This window comes from Hylaeus anthracinus, unplaced genomic scaffold (genome assembly GCF_026225885.1).
Source record: "Hylaeus anthracinus isolate JK02 unplaced genomic scaffold, UHH_iyHylAnth1.0_haploid 3, whole genome shotgun sequence".
NCBI classification, from domain to species: domain Eukaryota; kingdom Metazoa; phylum Arthropoda; class Insecta; order Hymenoptera; family Colletidae; genus Hylaeus; species Hylaeus anthracinus.
The window spans coordinates 5,626,350-5,637,040 of record NW_026535284.1 but is presented as its reverse complement, the minus strand read 5'-3'; the positions used below and the strand labels follow the sequence as shown (position 1 = coordinate 5,637,040).

The 10,691-nt window shown below is 31.5% G+C and overlaps 2 protein-coding genes across 5 annotated transcripts in view; one reads left to right on the top strand and one right to left on the bottom strand.

The window, feature by feature from the left end:
- Nucleotides 1-90: 90 nt before the first annotated feature.
- On the bottom strand, nucleotides 91-3,703 carry LOC128893978 (gephyrin). Of its 2 annotated transcripts, none has more exons than XM_054155329.1 (12): nucleotides 3,592-3,703; nucleotides 3,367-3,472; nucleotides 3,079-3,230; nucleotides 2,777-2,964; nucleotides 2,491-2,698; nucleotides 2,142-2,420; nucleotides 2,009-2,075; nucleotides 1,818-1,932; nucleotides 1,476-1,751; nucleotides 1,043-1,182; nucleotides 783-970; nucleotides 91-676 (listed from the first exon to the last, which is right to left on the bottom strand). In XM_054155329.1, the coding sequence occupies exons 2-12, from the start codon at nucleotides 3,395-3,397 to the stop codon at nucleotides 437-439; spliced, it is 1,884 nt and encodes a 627-aa protein (XP_054011304.1). In that variant the 5' UTR covers nucleotides 3,398-3,472; nucleotides 3,592-3,703; the 3' UTR covers nucleotides 91-436. The 2 variants fall into 2 exon arrangements, with proteins under 2 accessions (XP_054011304.1, XP_054011305.1); XM_054155330.1 differs by having other exon boundaries at nucleotides 3,583-3,688.
- Nucleotides 3,704-5,879: 2,176 nt separating this feature from the next.
- Nucleotides 5,880-10,691, top strand: part of LOC128893977 (carnitine O-palmitoyltransferase 1, liver isoform) — a 17,900-nt gene continuing 13,088 nt past the window's right edge. For all 3 annotated transcript variants that reach the window (XM_054155328.1, XM_054155327.1, XM_054155325.1), the window contains exon 1: nucleotides 5,880-6,019. The gene's annotated coding sequence lies outside the window, so the exon portion shown is untranslated. The remainder of the gene's footprint in view (nucleotides 6,020-10,691) is intronic.

Here is a 10,691-nt window from a genome sequence, read left to right as displayed (position 1 = left end):
AAATTGAGATTCAATGACGAAAAAGGATTTACGATGATAAAATCAAACGCGAAACTGCCATAATATATATTATAGAAATGAATAAACAAATCAACAACAATAAAGAATTTTTACTTAATCGTATCAATCAGTATTTAATCATAACAAAATCATATTATTTCAAACACCATTTATTTACCACAATTTATTTAAATTTCTCATTAATTATAATGTGTATAAAAATATATATATTATAAACCATTAGACAATCTTATCATACCATTGCATATTATAGTAAATATCCTGTTACAGGAATGGTAAACGTGTGAAGATGGTAGATCCATGTAAAGCGTTTTTATTATATCCATGTGACTTGAATAGAAAGTAACCAAGAAACAATTCAATATAGAACGTTACTGTATCAATATTTCTTTTCATTTGCACCCGTTTCGCTTAATCATGCACAATTTGTTGATCTCAATAACATCGCTTGCACTACATCTCCTTCGTGTAATTCCGATTTTTCTTTAGTACGACCGGGTAACATCAGCAATGCATTTGCATTTTTGCAGCTGAGTAATTTACTACTAATTTGATTTCCAGTGCTATAAGCCAGTGGTAAAACATCCTCATCGTTCCATTTTAAGATTGCTCTTGCATATTCTGGACGTGGATCCAAATTGTAAGACGTCGTCAACTAAAATTAAGAGAAATAAGACGCCATTGAAATACAACTTAAAATTTGATATTGTACAACTTAAAACTGTATATTCAACACTTTAATGGTTTTAAGTATCACGTACTTTGGCCTTCACGATTATAGGTGTCGAATAATCCTCGCACAGCATCTTCAATAATGGTAACGCAAATAAATGCATAGTGACAGTCGCAGAAACTGGATTGCCTGGTAAGCACAAGAAATATTTTTTCATGCCTTGATATAAACACGTCGCGAGAGTAGTTGGTTTCCCAGGTTTCATGTTTACTCGTCCTAAACATATATTTCTAATTAACTTTCCTTATATAGTTACTATAACTTTAGTTGTACAATTTTTACAATTACCAAAATGTATCGTAGCATTAAAATGGTGTTGCAGAATAGGCTTCAACATGTCTCTGTCACCCATCGAGACAGAGCCTGACGTTATAAGCACATCGACTTGTTTTAAACTATTTTCGATCATGTTTATCATCACAGCCTCTCTATTTAATGTACAAATTTAAATACTTAATGGTTGTAGCTTTTACATTTATATATCCATTAGGGTGGTCCTTATTTCAATGATTTCTGGAATCTATGTTACGCTCCCCCTAAATACCTTGCAAATACATAAGAAAATATTCCTGCAAAATTTGAGCTTTTAATTTTAATATTAATACATGCCCCAAATCTTTGAAAAGTTTAAATGGAAAATACATGAATTGTTTGAAAATAAGAACCACTCTAATATACATACACTTAATAACTTACTCAACGTACACTTAGATAAACTTACTCATCTTGTGCGATACCCATGTCCACAGGATCGAAACCATTCTCTTTTAATATCAATAACAAAGTAATTTTGTTGCTATCGTACACGTGTCCGGGCATTAGGCGTGTTCCAGGACACTGCAATTCATCTCCCGTAGATAGAACACCAACTTTTGGAAGATCGATAACAGATACTTCTGTATATCCACACGCAGAGAGAAGACCTAATTCTACTGCTCCCAGTTTTATTCCTGCCTTTAAAATTAATTCTCCCTTTTTAATATCGCAGCCAATAGGTCTTAAAAGAAATAAAAAAATAAAATCATTATGCTCTCTTTTCTCTTAAACACTATAATATAAGTACCTAATGTCTTGTCCTTCTCTTATTTCTGTCATAATTTCAATTTCTTCCTCCTCCGTGTTATCCAAAGTTCTTTTTAATAATTTGGTGTCTTCAACTTGTATAACTGCTGTGGCATCTGCGATATAAAAATAACATAGTTAAAAATTCTTCTATTGAATACCAATTGCACTCTCTTAAGTATATAAACTTACCATCTGGAATTGGAGCACCAGTATTGACTCTTACACATGTGCCACACAGAAGTTTAATTGTATTGGCCTATAAAGACAACAATTTTACAATATTTGCAACTTTAAGTGTCATAAATGTAATAATATTGCTCACAGTGTCTCCAGCTTTTATTCCACTCAAAACTTTCCTCTTGCCTTTCCCATCGCTCGCTAAGACTGCATAACCATCTTTAATAGATGCTCTGAATGGTGGTAAATCAATCTTGGAATACAAATCACAGTCCAATATTTTACCATAAGCTTTTTCCACAGCTACTTCTGATTTGGGTCTTGATGCTTCTACGCAATCGTGTACCATTCGTAAGGCTTCTTTCATAGAGATCATTGGATATGGTGATTCTCTACAACGATCGACTACATTTCCTGAACACATCTACCAAAATTTTGTTTATCCACATTTCCAGTATAAAAATGTATATAATTAATATGAAATGTATCCTTACCGAAGTTCTCTGCTGACATTTGTGTAAACAAGCATTGGTGTTATTTTGTACATTTTCATGCGTGTCTTTTACTTTCTTTTTATTGTCTCTAATTAAGTCGACTGCATGTGGTATAGCAGATGCGATGACATTTAAACATTCTCTTGCTCCTTTCGGCGATCCAGGTAAATTGATTATTAAAGTTTCGTCTCGTATGCCACATACAGTTCTTGATTAAATTTATTAAAGGACCATTACTAACAAATTTGGATGTAAATTACGATATAGAATTTTTTATGGAATTCACCTGGATAGCATAGCCATTGGAGTAATTTTTAAACTTGCAGTTAACATTGCGATAGTCAAGCCAGGAGCTTCTTTGGTAATTACTTGTTTTGTCGCTTCAGGAGTGACATCCCTTTCGGAAAATCCTGTACCACCAATTGTAAGAATAACATCTACTTGTTTGTTGTCGCACCAAGATACTAGAGTTGCCTGTGATAGAAAAATACATATGAAATTTTAACTCTTTTTTAATTCTCTTATAAAATGATAGCAGGAAAATGTTATGTACGCTTGTAAGTGGGCAGTCTTATAGCAAATAATTACCTTTATTGAACATTCATCATCGGGAACTATATTTTTGCAATACACTGTGCCTTTAAGAATCTTTCCAATTTCAGTTTCGTTGTTGTTGATACAATTCTCTATTTCAGGCCCACTTACATCTTCGCATTTATTCGCGGAGCAGCTGTCGCTAACTAACAATAGTCATGATATTTTTTATCCAAAAATAAATAATGAATTAAGATATTACAGATTAAGTAATTCAAAAACGTTCAATTCCAACTGACGAGTGCAATTATAAAGTAACAGCTAAAATTTTCTTGTACTTACCAGTTAATATTCCAAATCTTATTAAATCCATAATTTGGTATAATTATTTTAATCAGATATCAAAGTACTTGTTCAAGTGATAATGCTTGATTGAAGATACCAAAATCTGAAAATTAGTATGTATTAAATTCTTTGTAATTTCAGCTGCTACATTACTATAACCAAACCAATTAACAGAGGAATCTAAAAGTATTGTGTATAATGAAACTGTCTTACCACACGTACAATTTTAATTTAGAAAGTATTTGTTGTTTTAACATCAGTCAGGATCAGTTGAAGATAGTCTTTTTTCAAAGAGGTCACTGGAAGTCATAAGATTGTGTTTATCAATGTTGCCAACTCTACATTTTGTTGTGTAATAGGTAGAGCACCTATAATTATTTATAATGCGTAATTTACTGAAATATTAATTGATAATGAATATTTAATTGATCAGGCTGCTCAAATTGGAAAGAAAATAGTGTAAGTAATAAAATGAATTATCCATACATTTCACAGGTGTTAAGGGTATTTCATTATATTTAAACTCGTTATATATATTTTTAGAATACATTTCATTAAATTGTTTACATATTTAATTCATCGATATCGTCTAATAATCAAAGATGCAAATCTCTTTTCAGTTTTAATCCGATATTGTATTACTCTGTGGCAAATAGTTTTTCGAATTACACGGTACGGAGCATGCGCAAAGTGGGAGAGTCTACTGTCCAACTCGCGCATGCGCAGAAGCCGAGCGCACAGGACCGTAGCTATAAGAAACCGTGCATGATCCCGATTCTTTTATATCATTGGGTGCATTCAGCAGAGTGATTCTGTCTAGTCTCTGCTAATTTATAAAAATATTCGTCGAATATACCTTGAAAAAAATATTCAAAAGAGGAAACGAGACAAACATATCAACAAACTTCAGATTTATTCGAAGCTTAGGGTTTTGCCCATCACTGCTGCTAAATCACTCATTTTTTGGGGCGACTAAGGCGCCAGTTTCATGGTCGTAGTAGGTACTTTACTGACGCTATCATTGCGCATGCGCGAATTAGATTACTGGCGCCAAAAATTCAATTCTGGTTACTCTTTTTTTTTTCGAAGATATCGCTGCTTTCTTCTATATTTCTTTGTAAACGGCATTAAAACTATGAAGCAACGAATGATATAAGAAAGTTAAGATTCCATATAAGACTATTGTTAGTTAGTCTATACATTATGCTAATACAATAACGCACTGTAAATAAAGCAAAGTTTATCTTTATTTGTTTTATCATAGTGCGAGGTCTTATTTCCGTCTATGTCCGTGTTTCGACCACACATTGACTCTTCTATATTTCATTGTTTATGGAATCGTTACACTGGACGATGGCACCATTTAGTGTCGATACGCATGGTTACCTTAAAGATGTAAAATGTAGGATTTGTTTGTATGTGTGTATTCTTCGATAAAAAAATATAAAACTTGCATATTCAAATGTCTATACTAATTCTAAGTATATTAAATATATACTAAAAATGTTTCTACGCATACATAGAATTCTGTTTTTCGTATAATATTATACCACTGAGCTATACTTATATAATAATATAAGTAGAATTCAGTAGCATTATAGGATAAACCACCCTAATCCTGACATAAGGATATCCTTCCAATTATCGACACCAAAATTAAAAATTATGGTTATACGTAATTCACTGGCATCTTATGGACTTCTTGTAAGAGAAATAGGTTCTTTTATTTCGCTGCAATCTGCCCTATTCAAAGAATCTGCCAGAGCCAACATATCTATATTGTTATGGCTTCCTCCATGGAGCAAGCACTAAAGTGATGCCAGATTCGGCTCCTATTCGCATATGTGCACTGGTTTTAGCGTCAGTGAAGTATCTAATACGACCATAAAACTGACGCCTTTAGTCACCCCAAAGAAAAATAGAATTAGAAATGAAAATTGGAAATACTTCTTAGCATGTAATAATATTAATTGTGTGGATAAATTATGACATAAGGATAGGGGTTGAAATAATTTTACAGATAAAACACATTTTTTATAACTAAAAGAATGGGTTTCCTGGTTTTGGCGCCAACCGTAGCTATGGGATCATACCAGTGATGGACATTCGTGGGATTTTTCCTGATCATGCGCATTGGAGCGAGCGTTGCAGTCTTCACTGCTATATACACTTACTTAGAATTTAGGGTACCATTGGATCCCAGTAAGGAACAAAATATAATGTCCTCTTCTTTTCCTTGATGATTCCTGACGTGGACGGCTGCGGTTCATTATCCATTTTCTTTTTAATTTTCCCTAATATTACACTCACGAACACTAACACTCTTGTACTTAATTTGTCCGTTAAAAACGCGGGAAAATTGCACAGGCCCCTTACACATGCGCAGAAATGAATTTTCGAAGGAAAAATTCCACGAATGTCCATCACTGGATCATACATTGTTTCCTATAGCTACAGCACTGCGCGCTCAGCTTTCTTTCGATGCGCATGCGCGAGTGAGAGCCGAGTCTGGTAACAACTGTGTAACACTGACTGGTCGCAGCGGCGGCAGTGCGACTCAGTGCGACTGAAGGTGTGTTACGATTAAGAGCCTGTGAAGTTTTTTCAACGAGAAATTTACTCGCGTTTCCAGGAGTTCCTATCGAGCAAGGTAATATATTCAATTGTTGTCCAATGTTTATGGTTTGGTATGACTAATACACGAGGAGATGGTATTCTATTAATAGCTAACATAGATTATTTTGGCCTACTTACACGTAAAAATCCAAGATGGGAGGCACGACCATACACACCCTTCGTCCCGACCAATCAGCATGCAGGTTTCAGCGTAAGGCTAATAACCTTTGACATCCATTTTATTTATACGAAATAAGCAGTACAGCGTGAATTTATTGTTTTTTCAGATGAAAGTAGTTTTTACTCTAAAGTAAAAGTTTTTACTATGTAAACTTATGGAATATCGAAGTTTGATTTCAATTACTACGTCTAATTTTTGAATGTTTTTAATGTGACGTTGAAGGAAGGAGTTAAACGAAAATAATACGTTGAATATTTTTTTGCGAGAAATTAAATAGAATTATAAATGAAAATTGGAAATACTTCTTAGCATGCAATAATATTAATTGTGTGGATAAATTATGACATAAGGATAGAGGTTGAAATAATTTTACAGACAAAACACATTTTTTATAGTCAAGTGGTTTTCCACAAATCTATATAAATAAAATGGAAGTGAAGTGTCTGTATCTGATTTCGAAATAATGTTTTTTTTTAAGCTCTTATATGGTTTTTCGCACCTTGCTAAAACCCAATCACGCTTTGCAAAATTTTTGTCTGTCTGCCTGTTTAAACGGGCTAATCTCTGGAACTACTAAACCGATTTTAAACAAATTTTCAGTAATAGAAAGCCACACTATCCCTGAGTAACATAGGCTATGTTTTATTTGGATAAAAATACGTTTTCAATTTGAAATCTCAAAATTTATAAATAAAGTTGTGACATCGTTATACTCGCAATGAGAAATATCGATTGAAACATGAGAAACATCTGAGTTACGGAAAACAAGAGACAGTCACCTACTGATACATAAAGGAACACGCGGTTGAACAGTCAGTCGAACGTGAAACAAACGCGAATGACATGAAATAAATAGTATTCCACGCGAGTGGAACCCCGAGGCACAGCTAATTGTAAACATAAATATGTGATTGTTTGAAAGTGGATTTTGTATGTTTGATAAACATTATATATTGGAGACGCATTTCGAACCTCATTCGCACATGTTTTTGTTATGCCATATGGAACGTCGTAAAATACATTGCCATTGTGTAACTTTCAGGACTTCGTAGTTTATATTTTGATATTATGTTAATATTGTTTACTGTGTTGATGGATTATGCTTATTGACGTTAACGTCATTTTAAAAACATAATTTAAAGTAAGTAAATAATAAAGTAACGCTTGTAAAATATTCTCAAAGTTTAGACAATGTTCTTTTATTTATGTTTTTCATTGCATTTAATTTTTAAAGCTTGAAATAAATTTAAGACATTATAGATATTTATATTATAATAGTATGGTTTATATATTATTTTTGTGTTGAAGTTTAACAAATTTTTTTGGTAATATTATTATCACGCAGTTATTTATATAGGGACTTTAATGTGTAATGCAAATTTGCGAGAATAGATATGCTACAATAAAGTTCATAATGGTTTTTCGAATTTATGCTGGGTGAGGAATACATGATTTTTGAATCAATGGTAAACATTTTTGTTCTATTTACTTTCATTATTAGATATTTATCGAAGATATTTATGTCGAATGTGAAATGATTTCTTTTAACAATTAATAATAATTATCAAATTTATGGTAAATAAGAAATGCTTAATTTTTTAATTAATTTTTTAATTTTAGACCTAACATTAAGTGTTACATAAGTTAACACCTAAAATACGTTTTATTGGATATATATTAAAAATTATATGAATTATAAAATTTCCAAAGAATTTATTTTAGTAAAAACAGTTTAGTAAATGTAATTATTATTTACAACTGAAATATATATAGTTTATATAGTATATATAGTTTAACATAAATTCTCATGTTTCAACCTCCTGGCGTAACAATATGTATTGATTTCAAATATGAAAATTATCAACTAGATGCAATTATTATTTAAAACAGAAATTGTATATATTTCACGGAAAGATGGCAATTTTTATTTAAAAGAGACATGCAATGCAATAAAAAAAATTCTTGTTTTCAAACCTTGCAATTTAAATATAGGAGACATAAAAGTTACCTTAAGTTTCCTTAAGCAAATGTAATTAAAACAAATTCAACTGCATTATACATAGATACATATCATCTATCTATATACATATACCTGTTTTCTTTAACAAGAGCATTTAAATGAATCTAACGAAACGAACACAAATTTTTAAAAAGTGTACAGTAGATTAATTAAAAATTATTTTGACAATTGTCAGGTCGAGAATTTCAAAAATGAAAGAGTTACTTTAACGTGATAAAATTAATTAATTAATACACAATTAATTTTTACATCTAATACATATGATACTTATAGTGATACAGTAAAAACTGTTGAGATTTATGTTATCATGTAGACAATTTAAAAAAATGAAACTTAAAATTAAAATTAAATTCAATGTAACTAAAGGATGAAGGAATATTTCTACATAAACTAGAGTCACAAAAAATAAATAAGTGCATAAATTAGAGCTACAAGCAAAAAATAAATAATAAATGATTGAATACAAAGGCACAGAATTAATTTCTACACGTAACACTTACTTCTATTCAGCACGAGACATTAAACGAGACCTACAAGATAACTTATTTTCATCGATTATGGTAATGCATGCGGTTTTGTAACGTGATCATTGAACCTTCTGATAACGACGAACTTTATCTTTGCAAAGGCCTGTCTTGTCTGTTGCAATGTATACGTAATATTTGATTTCGATTAATTAGGTCAAGGATATTTATTGTTATCGAATGTACTTGAATGGCATTTGAATAATCACCTTTTCTCGATTAACGTACAGTGTTATAATAGCTGTTATCATTATTAATAGCTGTTACAATTGGATAATGCAATGTAAGTATGTTCAGTGACGTAGTATTCTACATAGTGGAGCTTACTAATTGGTGGATTAGTTACCTCGATTATTGCAGGAGGTTCTATTGTAAACGAGAGAGACATATCCAATTCCAAAACTCATCGTTATTTAATCATATGTAAATAACATATGCTAAATACATGTAATATATGAAAATTAAGCAAAAGCAACTTTAATAATTTGACTTTAATTTTAAAAAGGTACTAAAAAGACATAAACGACATAATGATTGATTATGAAATATGTCTGTATACAATAATATAAATAAACAGAAACAGTTGAAAGCTACATGAATGAAATCGAATAAAGAGATATTTCGAAAGCGTGTGTGGAATCAAACGGTTGTACGCATGCGCTGGTAGACAAAGACAAATAGATCGGAGGCTTGGCTCTCCCACTCTATCCAGGGCCGTCTTAACAGCATCGCAAGCTCCTAAACAAATCAGTGCACCCAAGGGGCGCTTTATTGAATTTATTGCGTTCAGATATCGCAGAACTAAAATGAAAAGATCCAAAGCAATGGCAAATTTTTAACTCTATCTAGAATATCCCTTTGAGTAAATCACAGAGTTACCAACGTGAATAATTCGCTATTCCTAACTAGAATATTTCATATATCCCACGGAAACAAAATTTAACTTTTTTTTTTTTTATTCAATACTAACGTCGAAAATATTAATTAAAAAACAGTAGAATCTCTTCTTAAAGGATTTCTAACTTAGGAGATGTCAGAATTGAGTAGATTTTATTTTAAATAAAGAACAAAAATTTCGAATTTCTACGTAAAACTAGAAACAAATGAATTCTTCGATCGCTGTTTTAAAGATATTAGCCATAGAGGTATGTGTGCGTGCATGCCATGTGTGTTATGTATGCTAATATGTAATTTATGAAATATCAACGAATATAGTTTTCGTCGGGCGTGAGACAGACACTCGAGTTCATAAAGATTAATATCGCATTGATAGATGGCCTAATTCACAATTCACTTTCCTACGGTTCCTATTCTTGTTCACATTATGAAGAATATGTTCGAAATGAACTGTTACCAATTATTGCATTCGATTATTTTTAAACATTTTTTTATTAAACATTTATGAATTAGCACACTTTGCTTTTTCCTCTAGTATTTCCTGACTGCGAACATCAACAAGGAACAAAACATTCTTATCTTTATTACGTGTTGATATGAGATGCACGTGCCAACAGCATTCTCGAGCACTTGACCTTAAAAGATAAACATGTAAACAAACGATATACAGAACTACGTATTAATGTAAATTACACAATAATAACTTCCACGTATCTTTATGTTTGACATTGAATTGATAAAGTTATTGTTCTGAAAGATTACTGATATCACACATACGTTCAAAAATAGAGAAATTAAAAATATATGGATAAATATGCATATACATATACTTATAAGAATTGATTTGAAAACATCAAACCTATTCCATTTAATTTAGACACATATCTTTGATAGACATAGAGGATAAACTTTGCACATATATCTGTACAGATATTTATGATAAGAAACTACATAATTTGGAAACATCAAACCTATCATTTAATTTAGGCAAAAATATCTTCAGTAGACATAGAGGGTACGAATATTCATTCCACACAGTCAAGAGGAGCACACTGATGGCCCACTCCAGTTAAAATGAAACTGG

Excerpts from the sequence above, each read along its gene's own strand:
- LOC128893978 (XM_054155329.1), bottom strand. The coding sequence starts at position 3,397 with ATGGATTTAATAAGATTTGGAATATTAACTG. Across the intron at positions 2,421-2,490 it reads AATGTCAGCAGAGAACTTCG|ATGTGTTCAGGAAATGTAGT; the intron begins GTAAGGATACAT and ends AAATTTTGGTAG. Across the intron at positions 971-1,042 it reads TAATGCTACGATACATTTTG|GACGAGTAAACATGAAACCT; the intron begins GTAATTGTAAAA and ends ATATATGTTTAG.